The following is a 14,172-nucleotide window of genomic DNA, read 5'->3' as shown; positions in this document are numbered from 1 at the left end:
TTGGAAATGTAAAGGTAGACGTTTTGTAGCAAGGAGGGGAGTGATTAACTTTGCAATCTAGGAGCGGAGGTCCCTGGGTCTGTCAAGGGAGAAGAGCGGAGAGTGGGATCCTACCCAGAGAAGCAGTGATGCCAGAGATGGAGGCAGAGGCAATGACATGGAGAGATGAAGCGGCTGGGTTCTCTAGACCCAGAGAGGTAGAGGGGCTGTGGGCTGACGACCAGGAGGCAGGCTTGTAGTGTATACCCTTTGGTTGGTTGATGATTCATGGAGGGGATTATAACCATGGCAATGAAACGATATACGATAGGATGCATGTAAAGCTAATGTTCTCCCATGTAAACAAACTATCACCTAATTCACAATAAAACACTAAAAAAAAGAAAAAAGAGTGAAATTTCCCTGCATCCTCTCAAGAGCGTTGTTCCCCCAAAGGCTAAGAGCTTAAGCTCCCGCATCTCTGACTGGGAGGACAGTGAGAGCGCCGCAACCAGAACATCCTAGAGCGCCAACAACGCAATGACCTGCGGTCCAGCTTCCTCACACTCAGGGACCATGTGCCAGAGTTGGTGAAGAATGAGAAGTCTGCGAAGGTGGTCATTTTGAAAAAGGCCACAGAGTATGTCCACTCCCTTCAGGCAGAGAACATCAGCTTTTGCTGGAAAAGGAAAAACTGCAAGCAAGACAGCAGCAGTTGCCAAAGAAAATTGAAAATGCTCGGACTTGCCAAACGTTTCTCAAAACTGGACAGTCGCTGCCACTTTGCACATTTTGATTTAAAAAATATATATATATTGTGTTGACATTAAGAATGTTGGTTTACTTTCAAATCAGTCTCCTGTCAGGTTTGGATGTGGGTGGGGAAGCAGAACGAGTGGGGGTTTCTGCCAGAACCTTAGGATTGGGCCTGCCTGATTCAGCCCTTCCTGTATCCTCTTCCACCTTATCTCTGAGATGTCATAGAAGTTCGTGACAAGATCCTTTGAGGCTGTTGAAGTCACCTCGTTCTAAGTTTCTAAACAAAGTCATTCCTTCTTTTTAAAAATGGTGCTTAAGTTCCAGCAGATGTCACATAAGGGGTTTGTCATTTGATACCCCTCGGGAACATTTCTGTAAATACCATGGACAACACTACCTTTTGTACATGTCTTGGGTAGTGAGAGGTGGCTTTTGAAGCCAGTATTAGATTGGAAGTTCATACCTAAGTACTGTAATACCTCAATGTTTGAGAAGGATGCTTTGTATACAAACATATTGTTAACCTCTGTTATGTACTGTACTAATTCTTACACTGCCTATATACTTTAGTATGATGCTGATACATAACTTAATTTGGTACTTATATTTTCATATAAAAAGGAGTTGTGAACGTTTTGAGTAGATATTATTTTCTCACTTTTTGAACTAAGAAATTTTTGTAAAGAAATTTACTATATATGTGCCTTTTTCCTAGCCTGTTTCTTCCTGTTAATGCATTTGTTCATGTTTGGTGCATAGAACTGGGTAAATTTCTGTGTTTAATTTCTTCAAAATGTATATATTTAGTGCTGTATCTTACAGCACTTTTGAAAGACCTCATGTTTATGAAAATAAATAGCAATTAAATGGAAAAAAAAATTTTAAAAACCAATGCTGAGTCCTAGTGTGGTGATGCGGGTTAATGTGTTGGACTGCAAGGTCAGTTTGAACCACAAGGTCAACAGTTCAAGCTCACCAACCGCTCCTTGGAAACCCTATACAGGTTTGTTATAAGCTGGAACTGACTCAATGGCAGTTAACAGCAACAACATTTTATGACTCTTAGAAGAAAGGCCTGGTGATCTGTTTCTGAAACATCAGTCATTGAAAACATTTACGTTCACAGTTCTGTTTTGATACACATGGGATTGCCATGAGTTAGAATTGACTCAAGGGCAACTGCTTGGTTTTTTAAATTTTGTTTTGTTTTGCTTTAATTTTTATGACTGGTGTGAGTCTAACCACTTTTCAAGCATTGTCTAGCTACAGAAAAAATCAAGTGAGGGAAACCAAAGGTTCCTTTTGTTTGACCAAAGACCCCATTACCAGCATGCTTCCAGTCCTTAACTTACTGTGATTGAATGGATGCAAGAGATTTTCTGAAGGTAGAGTGGACATCTAGCTGAAGCAGCCTAGGAATATCTGGGTACCCACCCAGCTGGGCCCAAAGTGAATGCATCGATGTCTTCTCTGCTATTGGGTAGCTTGTAGCAGATAAATCAACATTCCAGATGGCCTCCATAGGATCCTTTTGTTGTCTAGAGAATTAGAACATTAATTGGCATTATCAAATTCTTTTGAGGACGATAACCAACTAAAATATATGAATCCTATTTCCCCTTCTCCTTTACTACTGTCCTGTTTTATAACAAGGAATTCTGGTGGTGCCATGTTGAAGCGCTCTGCTGCGTACCAAAAAGACAGCAGTTTGAATCCGCCAGTTGCTCTGAGGGAGAAAGATGTGGCTGTTTGCTTCTGTAAAGATTTATAGCCTTGGTAACCCCATGGGGGCAGTTCTAGTCTGTCTTATAGGGTCTCTGTGAGTCAGAAACAACTGACTGGATATGGATTTTGGTTTGTTTTTTTTCCCTATCACACCTTTTCAGGCACCATTGAAGAACATTAGCTATGCCCACTTTGAGAAATGGATGCAAAAGCAGAATTTGCTAAAATCGTTAACAAAGTTGCATTTTCATGATTTCATCAAGTAATTCATTTCAAAACTACCTTATAAGCTTCATGGAGGGGAGCTTCGTGGCTCACTAGAATAAGCACTAGACTGCGAGCCAGAAAGTTGGCAGTTTGAGCCCCCAAGTCGCTCCATGGGAGAAAGATGAGATTTTCTGCTCCCACAAGGATTTACAGCCTCTGAAACCCAATATAGGGCTGCTATGCATCAGAACCAACACAACTGACACTTAACAGCAACAAGAAGCTTCATGGAATATACAGACTATATGCAAATTATATTCCCCATCGACAATCTTTTCCATTCCCATCCCAAAGTTACTGCTTTCTAAAACAACAAGAAAAAAAAAGGGGGGGGGGGTACTTTGTTTTGTTTTAGTAAGAATCAGCATCATTTTTAAAAAGAGAACTCAATATCTGATGCTGAATATGTAAGTAGAACTGACTCAAAGGCACTTAACAACAACATATGTAAATAAGTGTCCTGGTGTGGCACTGTAGGAAAGCTCTAGACTACATGGTTGGTTTGAACCGCAAGGTTGGCAGTTCGAACTCACCAGGGCTCCTTGAAAACCCTATACAGGATTGCTATGAATCGGAAATGACTGAACTCACTTAACAACACCAACAAATAAATAAATAAGTCTCTTACTAAATTAGTTAAGGAATTGAATACTTTCTTAAAGTCCATTAGGCCATATCATAATTATGGCAAGGGGAAGCTCTTGGACAGGAAAAAAAATAATTAAGTCTCCACATATCATCCAAAGAAACTTTAATGTTAATCTCTTTATCACATACTTATATTTCCCGAATGAGTTAGATTTTCTGTTTTCTTCTGTTAATAGCTCTAGGAATGGTTGGTGAATGAATTTAGTAGAGGCAAGTATCTGTTTTTCATTGGTGATCACTGTAGGTTGACTAAGGTTCAATTTATACGTCTCTTGGAGCTGAAAACAAAAACAAATAAATCAGAAAAAGGTAACCTTGAAAGGGAAGGGACTGGAATCTTTAGGCGGGTCATATGGGTTGGCCCTAGATTAAACTATAAATCCTCCTTTCCCAGAGATTTGCAAATCCTCTCCTTCCATTCTCTTTCCTTCATCCTCAATCCCACTCCAATCCTTTTTTCTAGCTGTGTGACTTTGTGTTAGTTACTTTGTTTATCTGTACCTTTTATCCTTATTACTAAAATGGGAAGGGTAACACAGGGCTGTTGTAAAAGTTGTATAAAATGGAAGCACTTTCTAAACTGTGAAGCACCATGCAGTAATAAAGACAGTTAACATTTGTTTCATAGTAATTAAGGCCTGGCACTGTTAATAACTTTGCATTTGATACTTACAACAATCTTATGAAGTAGATCAGGGGTGGAGAACTGTTTTACTGCCAATGGCCATTTGGATATTTATAACATCATTCACGGGCCATACTTAAAAATTAGTCTTCTATATTTGGTCATGGAGTCCTGGTGTGGCACTCTAGGATAATGCACTGGACCGCAAGGTTGGCGGTTCAAATTTACCAGCCACTCCTTGGAAACTCTATACAGGGTTGCTATGAATCTGAACTGACTTGAAAGCATGTAACAAAAAACAAATATTTGGCCAAATATTTAATTAACTCACCCCTAACGTGATGGCAAGAACTGCAGTTACCTTGGCAGGGTCAGATCAAATGATTTTATAGGCCCTGAAGTAGATACTGTTATCTCTTTGTCTTCTTAAGTTGTCTCCAATGCATAGAGTGGACAACTCCATGGACAACAGAATGAAATATAGGCCAGTCCTGTGCCATCTTCACCATTGTTATTTTAGCCAATTGTTGTAGTCATTGTGTTAACCTAACTTGTTGGGGGGTGTGTGTCTTCCTCTTTTTCACTGATCTTATATTTTTATCAAGCATGATGTCCTTTTTCAGAGCCTGGTGTCTCCTAATAACATGTCCAAAATATGTGAGACAAAATCTCCTCGTCCTTACTTCTAAGGGGTATTCTGGGTATACCAAGACATCATTCCCAGGTTCTTATGGCAGTCCGTGGTACTTTCAATATTCTTTGCCAACACCAAAATTCAAATGCATCAATTCTTCTGCAGTTTTCCTTATTTATTGTCCAGCTTTTACAGGCCTATGAAGTTAACTGAAAATACCATGGCTTGGATCAAGTGCAGACTTAATCCTCAAAATGACATCTTTGTTCTTGAACACCTTAAAAAGATTTTTTTGCAGATTTGCCTACAGCAATATGTCATTTGATTTATTGACTATTATTCCATGCAAGTTTAACCTTTCCTCCATTTGTTATGATGTTGTTTATTAGTCCAGTTATGAGGATTTTTGTTTTCCTTACATTGAGTTGTAATCTATACTGAAGGGTGTATTCTTTGATCTTCATCAGTAAGTACTTCAAGTCCTCTTATGTTCCAGCAAGCAAGGTGTGTCATCTGTATATCAAAGGTTATTGATGAGTCTTCCTTCAATTCTGATGCCACATTTGTCTTCAGTTTCTTGGATTATTTGTGCAGCATACAGATTGAATAAGTATGGTGAAAGAATACAACCCTGATCCACACACTTTCTTAGTATAAACCATGCAGTATCCCCTTAATCTATTTTAATGACTGCCTCATGGTTTATGTACAGGTTTCAAATGAGCACAATTAAGTATTCTGGAATTCCCATTCTTCACAATATTATCCATAGTTCGTTATAATATACACAGTTGAATGCCTTTGTACAGTTAATAAAGCACAAATAAACAACTTTCTGGTATTCTATAATTTCAGCCAAAATCCATTTTATATCAGCAATGATATCCTTCATCCTACATCCTATTCTGAAGTCTGTTTGAATTTCAGGAAGCTTCCTGTCCATGTACTGCTCCAAATGTTTTTGAATTATCTTCAGCAAAATTTTGTTTGATATTGTTAGATTATTTCCACATTCTGTTAGGTCATCTTTCTTTGGAATAGGTACAAATAAGGATAGCTTCCAGATAGTTGGTCTGGTTGATGTCTTCCAAATTTCTTGGCATGGAGGAGAGAGTGCTTCCAGTGTAGCACAGTTTGGCAAAACATTTCAATTGATATTCTACCAGTTTCTGTGGTCTTGTTTTTAGCTAATGCCTTCAGTGCTGCTTGGTCTTTTCCCATCAATATCATTGGTTTTTTATCATCTCCTGAAGTGGCTGAATATTGACTAATTCTTTTTGGCAGAGACTGTGTATTCCTTCCATCTTCAATATTTCAAGTTGAGACTTGAATTTTTCTTCAGTTCTTTCAGCTTGAGTAATGATGAGCATGTTCTTCCCTTTAGATTTTCTAGCTCCAGATCTTTGCATATTTCATTATTGTACTCTATTTTGTTTTCTCTAGTAACTCTGAAATTTTCTATTAAGCTCTTTTACTTTATCATTTCTTTCAGTTATTTTAGCTTCTCTACATTCAAGAGCACATTTCAGAATCTCTTCTGACATCCATTTTGGTCTTTTTTTCTTTCTTTTAAATGACCTTTGCTTTTTTCATGTATGATGCTCTTAATGTCATCCCACAATGCCTCTGGTCTTTGGTCATCAGTGTCTAATGCATCAAATCTGTTCTTGAGATGGTCTCTAAATCCAGGTGGGATATACTAAAGGTCATATATTGGCTTGCATAGAATTGTTTTAATTTTCTTTAGCTTCAACTTGAACCTTGAACATGAGCAATTGATGTGGATAATCTGAGGTTCAAAAAATGTAAGTAGCTTGCCCAGAGTCGCTTAGCTCATATGTGGTGGAGCTCATTTGAACACAGATAACTTGGTAGCAGAGCCAATCTTCTTGACCACCAACTTAACAGAGCATCAGATATTTACTCAGGTCTGCTCTCGTTCTGAACTGCAAAGTCAGTTTTGAACTGAGGTTGGTGGTTCAAGCTCACCAGCTACTCCTTGGAAACCCTACACAGGGTTGCTATGGGTCAGAATTGACTTGACAACACTTAACAACAACAACGCTCTCTTCTCTTGGAGTCCTAGTGTGGCGCTGCAGGATAATGCATTAGACTGCAAGGTCAGTTTGAACCACTAGGTCAGTGGTTCAAACTCAAGGACAGTGGTTCAAACTCAACAGCCGCTCCTTGGAAACCTATATAGGAGCACTATGGGTAGGAAAAGGAGCTCTGGTAGCGTAGTGGTTATGAATTGGGCTGCTAACCTCAAGGTCAGCAGTTCGAAACTACCAGCGGTTCTGCGGAAGAAAGATGAGGCATTCTGTTCCTGTAAAGATTTACAGCCTCGGAAATCCTTTGTAGGGTCACTATGAGTTGGAACCGACTCCACGGTACTTAACAACAACAACAATGGGTAGGAACCGACTCAATGGCACTTAACAACAGCACTCTTTTCTCTTTTCCTTTTTCCTATTCTTTCATGCCTTGATACCATGCACCTCATAGCACCTATTGACTCCAACTCTTGTTGTTAAGTGCTATCTAGTTGGTTCCAACTCATAGCAACCCTGTATAAGGTTTCTGAGGAATGACTGGTGAGCTTGAACCACCGACCTTGGGGTTCAAACAGACCTTGCAGTCCAACTAGGACTCCAACTCTAACCAGTTTTTATTAGCCTGATAACATAATCCCAGATCAAATAACTCTAATCTCATCTCTATAACCTTTTAGAAGTTTACTGCTACTCCCAGAGTCCTGCTGTGGCACTGTGGGATAATACACTGGACTGCAAGGTCAGTTCAAACCACAAGATTGTCGGTTCGAACTCAACAGACACTCCTTGGAAACCATATACAGGGTTGCCATGAGTCCGAACCGACTCGACAGCACTTAACAACAACTACTACTATGACTACTCCCAAAGGTGCCTCGCTGGTACAATTGGTTAAGCGTTAGGCTGCTAACACGTAATTTAAAGCTATCAGTCATTCCAAGGGAAGAAAAAGTTGCCTGTTTCCATAAAGATTGACAGCCTCTGAAATCCTATGGAGCAGTTCCTGTCCTACAGAGTTAATATGAGTCAGAATCAGCTTGAAAGTAGTAGGTGGGTTGGTATCCTCCCCATAGCATGTTGTTGTTATTGGGTGCCTTGAAGTTGATTTTGAATCACAGCAACCCTATGTTCAGAAGAATAAACCACTGCCTAGTCCTGTGCCATCCTCACAATTGTTGCTACATTTGAACCCACTGGTGCAGCTATGGTGCCAATCTATTTCCTTAAGGGTCTTCCTCTTTTTCACTGAGCTTCCACTTTACCAAGCATGGTGACTGATTCCTCCATGTTCAAAGTCTTACTATCTTCAGTTCTAAGAAGCCTTCTAACTGTACTTCTTCCAAGATAGAGTGGTTTGTTCTTCTGGCAGCCCATGGGATATTCAGTAACCTTTGCCAACACCATGATTCAAAGGCATCAATTCTTCTTCAGTCATTATTATTCATTGTCCAGTTTTCATTTGCATATGAAGCGATTGAAAATACCATGGTTTAGCTCAGGCTCACCTTAGTTCTTAAGGTGACATCTTTACTTTTAAGGTGTCTTTTGCAGCTTCAAAGCATATTATTCACCAATTTGATGGTTATCTCAGGGAGAACTTTGGGACCTTATGAATAGATGTTAGTATTTAAAAGGATCTTCTGTGCTTGATGCTATGTAAGTAACTTCAAGCTGTGTCTCTTTTCTGCAAATTTGTGATATTAAAAGTTGGATCAGCACTGGTTGGCAGTTTAAACCCATTAGCCACTCCTCAGAAACCCTATACAGGGTCACTATGAGTCGGAACCGACTCGACAACACAACAACTACAACAAACAGTTGGACAACAATGACTTCAAAAGGTTACATATCTGGAAGCTGGTACATATGGAATAATTAGGAAGGAATTGAACATTTCTTGAACTCTCTCCTATTCATATCTAGAGAGTCCTGTCAGGATTCCTGCTCTCTATCAATTTAGGAGTTTCACAGGTCAACGCTGCTTTTAAAAAGAAAGCTTACCGTTTTCATTTTTCTTACAATGTACTAGGGAGAGAGAATGATACACACCTGACTATATAAGCACATCATTTTCCTTAGGCACTGATTCCGTTTCTGCTCTAAAGATTTCTGTTTCTCTGTCCAGATTTGCATCACCTTTTTCTGGTAGTCATCAGTTCGACCCAGCATTTTGTAGAGATCCTGAGTCTCATAGCCTTTCCCAGTGTTTTGGATAGCTTTTAATCGTTTGAGTAGGTTTTTTCTTGAAAAAACAAAACAAAAAACAAGAATGAGACTAATATAGTTATTGACCCAAACTCAGCAAACCTAGACTTTCAATTCTCATCTCATCCTTAGTAAATAGAGAGGCAGCCCCAGTGGGGTGGAAGGCTTGCTTAATCTAATTTGCCCTATGAATAAATGTTCAAAAATCGATCGAATTTTCACTAGCTCTTCACAGAGTTTGTTAGTGTTACAGTTTTATTATTGCAATATGTTTGAAATTTTAAATATGCCTATTAGTAATAAAAGGAGCTCTGGTAGCGTAGTGGTTACGAATCGGGCTGCGAACCGCAAGGTCCACAGTTCGAAACTATCAGCTGCTCCGCGGAAGAAAGATGAGGCGTTCTGCTCCCGTAAAGATTAACAGCCTCGGAAACCCTGTGCAGGGTCGCTATGAGTCGGAACCGACTCCACGGCACATAACAACAACAACAACATTAGTAGTAAATAAAGGGAGCATGGTGCCTCTAGAGGATAAATACTGGATTTCGAACCACAAGGTCACAGTTTGAGCCCACAAGTACTCTGTGAGAGAAAGATAAGGTTTTCTGCTCCTCAAAGATTTACAGCTTGGGAAACACTTACAGGGTTGCTATGAATCGGAACCTGACGGGATGGCACTTAACAACATTTGTAGTAAAAATTACCATAGGGGACAAAATAGCCCAATTGACCTGATTTGGGGAGTACTGCTATGTGCAAGACACATTGTTATTATTAGTGCCCTCAAGTCGATTCCGACTCAGCGGCGCATATAGAGTTTCTGAGGCTTTAAAAATCTTTGTGGGAGTAGAAAGCCTCATCATTCTCCCATGGAACAGGTGGTGGACTCGAACCGCTGAGTTTGTGGCTCGAAGTTCTGTGTTTATCCTATGGAGCCATACTTAATACAACTGTGAAAATGACAGTGTCCTTGCCTTCAAAGCATTTATAATCCAGCATAGGAGACTGATGAATCAGTGGTACCAAAGAATGAAATAAATGCTAAATAGAAGCATAAACATATTTAGTCTCAGCTTGTACTCTTATGTTTTATTATAGACTTCACCAGCTTGCCTGACATCGATACACTTCTCTAACAGAAATTGTTGTTGTTGAGTGCTATCAAATCGATTCCGACCCATAGCGATCTTGTATAGGGTTTCTGAGGAAATTAGGTCGTTTTAAAATTCACCTCAGTACACAATTGCTTCCAGACAATAGGAAATATTTTGGAAGGAAATAATTCCTTTCCCACCATTATATTCCTTCAGAACTTTTAGCTTACCTGGTCCTAACTTATGTCTCTGCATAAAATTTACTCTCAAATCTATCTTCCACACATACATGAAATGATGCATATGTTTGATTATTTATTGCAGTTGTTTTTATAATAGAAAAATATTGAAAACAATATAAATACCCATCAGAAGTTAGATAAATTCTGGTAAATCCAGATTTTAGAATAAATTCACCAGCTGCTCCTCAGCAATCCTATACAGGTTTGCTATGGGTTGGAACAAACTCGACAGCACTTAATAACAACAACATGCAGCCATAAAATGAGCTTACTCAAGTTCCTTATGTATTAATACCTAAATTATTTAATACCTGTTATCTAAGTTTGGAGTACTCTGGTTGTATGATAAACAAGGTACTGCAAACCACAAGGTCAGTGGTTGGAGCCCACCAGCTGCTCCATGTGAAAAAAATTAGGCTTTCTGCTCCTGCAAAGACCCTGATGTTCGCAGCCCGATTCATAACCACTACGCTACCAGAGCTCCTTATACTTTCCTATATATGTAGAAAATATTTTTGGATGGATATACACTAGTAGCTTTACAGAAAGGGCCTGGATGGCTGGGGTTAGGGCGAATAAACATCTTGTCCTGGTGTGATGCTGTAGGATAATGCAGTGAACTGCAAGGTTGGTTTGAATCACAAGGTTGGTGGTTCAAACCCAGCAGCAGCAACTCGGAAACCCTATACAGGGCACTTAACAAAAACAACAACATATATATATATATGTTGTTGTTTTAAAATGCTGTTGAATCAGTTCCAACTCATAGTTACCCTGCATAGGGTTTCCAAGGAGCTTGAACCACCGACCTTGTAGCTCAAAATGACCTTGTAGTCCAATGCATTAACCTATAGCTCCACACCAGGACTATATATATATATATATATTTCAAAGTTGATGCTTTAAGAGATCAATCATGAGTCACAAAATATACCCTAGCATCTCTACTAAAGATATAATGGATGAAATGGATCAAGTTATATAGTATCTCTTATTTCCTAAAATATGAATGTCTTTTTGCTACCTTAAACTACTTCCACCCACAGATCTATGAGAGTCTTTTATAAGCTATGATCCGGCAAGTATGAATATAGTTATAGGGCAAAGAGGGAGAATTACTGAAATCAGGCTTATGCATATAATAGTTACATCTACCTGGCACGTTGGATCAGCCGATAGGCAATGTACTTGCGGAATAGGTATCCCAGCCGAACTGCATCTGAATGAAGTGTCTCAATTATGAGTGTCCTAACTGTTGCGTACAGCTGTGAAGGGAATCCAGAAGTTTTTGTGGCCTGATTTAAGAGCACCAGGTTTTTCCTCTGAGCCTTCACATCAACAAAATACTTCTCTTCAAGATCTTGTGGAGAGGAAGGAGGCACGATTATCTTGGGTTTCTTGGTAGCTGAAATTGAACTCAGTATCCAGGACTTGTCTATAGGAGGAAATCTGGATTTCTGGTCCCATTCAGAAAGTGAGACCTGAGATGTTTTGGGTGGTTGAGTAGCAAGAGAAGGTAGTAATGTTATAGGCTTCAAGAGAGTGGAAAGGGCTCCTTCACCAACGTAAGGGATTTGTGATACTGGTGTCCTCATGTAATCGGTGAGATGGGGCTGAATTGTTCTAAATTGTTTCATGGCAAAAGGATCTTTTGAAAGAAGCAGCTGGGATTCTTCAAAAGTGTCAGATACCTCTGGCATTTGTAACTTCTTAGTGGTGAGAGGAACTGGTGGTGGCTGGAACTTTGGAGCAGTGGGAGTGACCACTGCTGATTTTGATTCCAGAGAAGAAATAATTTCCAATTCTTTCTTACTTTTCTCAGTGACAGAAGAGGTTAAATCTTCCTGGGGTTTTCTGGGAATTGGAGGAGCCCATAATGTGGGGGGTTGTCCATGGGCATGAGGGACCTGTAGTGGGGAAAGTTGCCCTGGAGTGGGATGGATCCATGATGCCAGGTGCTGCCCATGAGTAGAAGGGCCCCACAGAGGGGTCTGGAATACCTGGGGCAACTCAGCAGGGGTAAAGGGTCTAGATTTCAGGAATTCCTCAGAGATGGAATGAGCTCCAGAGACCAAAGGCTGCCCAGGAGAGAGACTGGGAATCTGTCTAGAGGCTGTTGGGACTTCAGGTATAGATTCCCTGCAAGGGAGAGAAGGCTTTAATATTGGGGGTGACTGGGGAATGAAAGAGTCTTTGGATATAAAGAACTGCCTAGGTGTAGGAGGGACCTCTGGTGCCAGGAACTTCTTAGGCATGGGTCGACTCGTAGAGGAAGGAAGGGTATGTGGTGTTAGTAACTTCTTAGAGTCAGAAGCAGTTCCAATTACTAGGGTTCTCTCAAAAGAATAGGGGGATTTGGTGAGAGAAGGTCTTGATATGTGCAAAGGAGAAGAGATCCCAAGTATAGAGGATGTCTCAGGAATAACAGATGTTGCCATGAACTGCCTAGGGCTTAGAGAAAATCTTGATGTAAAGAGTTGCCTGGGGGAGACAGGCGCCTTCAATTCTTGAAATGGTGTAACAGTAGGAGGAGCTAATATGGGGAACTGCTTAGAAATGTTAGAAGCACTTGGTGTGAAGGCTTGATCACTAACTTCTGGAGTGTGTCTTGAAGGAGGACCAGTCCAGAGTTGTGAGGGTTGCTCACCAGTGGAAGGAGCTCTTGATTTTAGGTCTTGCTCAGGCATGAGAGTATTACCCATTGTCAGGGCCTGTCCTGGGATAGCGGGGCCCCACAAAGGTTGAACTTCCTCAGGGATAAAGGACAATCCCAACTCATGGGCTTTATCTGAGGCTAGAGGGATCCCTAATTCCCTAAACTGTTCTGGAGTGAGAGGAATCCCCAATGCTTTAGCCTGCTCTAAAGTAATAAAGGGCCTCAAGGCCTGGACCTGCTTAAGGGTAGGCGTGGCGGTTGACACCCAGGCATTCTCTGAGGTGATGGGGATGCCCAATTCCTGGGCTCGTCCCACAGTAAGAGGAACTCTTAGACTTAATGAGATCCCTGTTGCCTGGACCTGTTCAGGAGAGGGAGTAACCCCCAGAATATGGGTCTGCTTAAGAGTTTGTAGTCCTTGAATATCTTCCAGAGTGATAGGGACCCCCAATTTCTTGGCCTGCTCTTTAGTGAGAGGAACCCCTAAAGCCTGGGACTGCTCAGAGCTGAGAGGGACCCCCAATGACTGAGCCTGCTCAGGAGTAAGAGGGAACCCCGATTCATACACCGGCTCAGTGGTGAGAGTGATCCCCAATGCTTGGGTCTGCTCTGGTGTAAGACCAATCCTCTGAGCCTGTCCAAGGATCATAGGGGATCCAAATCTCTGAGCTGCTTTTTTCGTTGGAGGGATCTGTGTTATTTGGGGCTGTTCTGAAGTGAGAGATGCCTTTGGTGCCTGAGTCTGCTCTGGAGTAACCCTCAACATCTGGGCATGTTCCAGAGTGAGAGGAGGCCTTAATTCCTGTGCCTGTGCAGGTATGAAAGGAATCTGTGATTTTTGGACCTGCTTAAGATGGAGGGCATTTAATGCCTGGACCTGCTCAGATGTAAGAGTGATCCCAAAATCCTGGGCCTGCTCAGGGGTTGGGGAGACCCTCAATGTTTGTTCATGCTGTGGGGTGAAAGTTATACTCAATTTCTGGGCTTCTTCAAGAGTTTGAGTAATCCTCTGCTTCTGAGTCTCCTCAGAGGTGAAAGAGGGCCTTAGTGCCTGGCTCTTCTCTTGGGTAGACGTGACCACCAGTGCCATTGCTTGTTCAGGGGTGAGGGTGACCCCCAGTGCCTTAACCTGTTGAGGGATGAGAGTGATTCCTAGTGCCTGAGCCTGCTGAAAAGTAAGAGTGATTTCCTGGGCCTCCTCAGGGGTGAGGGTGATCCCCCTTGTCTGGGCCTCCTCAGGGGTCAATGTGATCCCCCTTGTCTGGGCCTCCTCAGGGGTGAGGG

General features: G+C 41.1%; 1 protein-coding gene and 1 pseudogene across 1 annotated transcript in view; one reads left to right on the top strand and one right to left on the bottom strand.

The window, feature by feature from the left end:
• Positions 1 to 775, top strand: part of LOC102832928 — a 14,348-nt pseudogene extending 13,573 nt beyond the window's left edge.
• A 182-nt stretch (positions 776 to 957) lies between these two features.
• FAM186A (family with sequence similarity 186, member A) overlaps positions 958 to 14,172 on the bottom strand; it is a 73,623-nt gene continuing 60,408 nt past the window's right edge. The window contains exons 6-12 of the mRNA XM_006870138.1: positions 13,967 to 14,053; positions 13,683 to 13,717; positions 11,388 to 13,514; positions 8,741 to 8,933; positions 3,508 to 3,656; positions 2,091 to 2,276; positions 958 to 1,015 (exon numbers count right to left, since the gene is read on the bottom strand). Of these exons, the coding sequence (XP_006870200.1) occupies positions 958 to 1,015; positions 2,091 to 2,276; positions 3,508 to 3,656; positions 8,741 to 8,933; positions 11,388 to 13,514; positions 13,683 to 13,717; positions 13,967 to 14,053 (2,835 nt within the window). The remainder of the gene's footprint in view (positions 1,016 to 2,090; positions 2,277 to 3,507; positions 3,657 to 8,740; positions 8,934 to 11,387; positions 13,515 to 13,682; positions 13,718 to 13,966; positions 14,054 to 14,172) is intronic.

The sequence above is a fragment of the Chrysochloris asiatica genome, unplaced genomic scaffold (genome assembly GCF_000296735.1).
Source record: "Chrysochloris asiatica unplaced genomic scaffold, ChrAsi1.0 scaffold00138, whole genome shotgun sequence".
Lineage (NCBI taxonomy): Eukaryota > Metazoa > Chordata > Mammalia > Afrosoricida > Chrysochloridae > Chrysochloris > Chrysochloris asiatica.
This window is presented reverse-complemented; position numbering and strand designations above follow the sequence as displayed.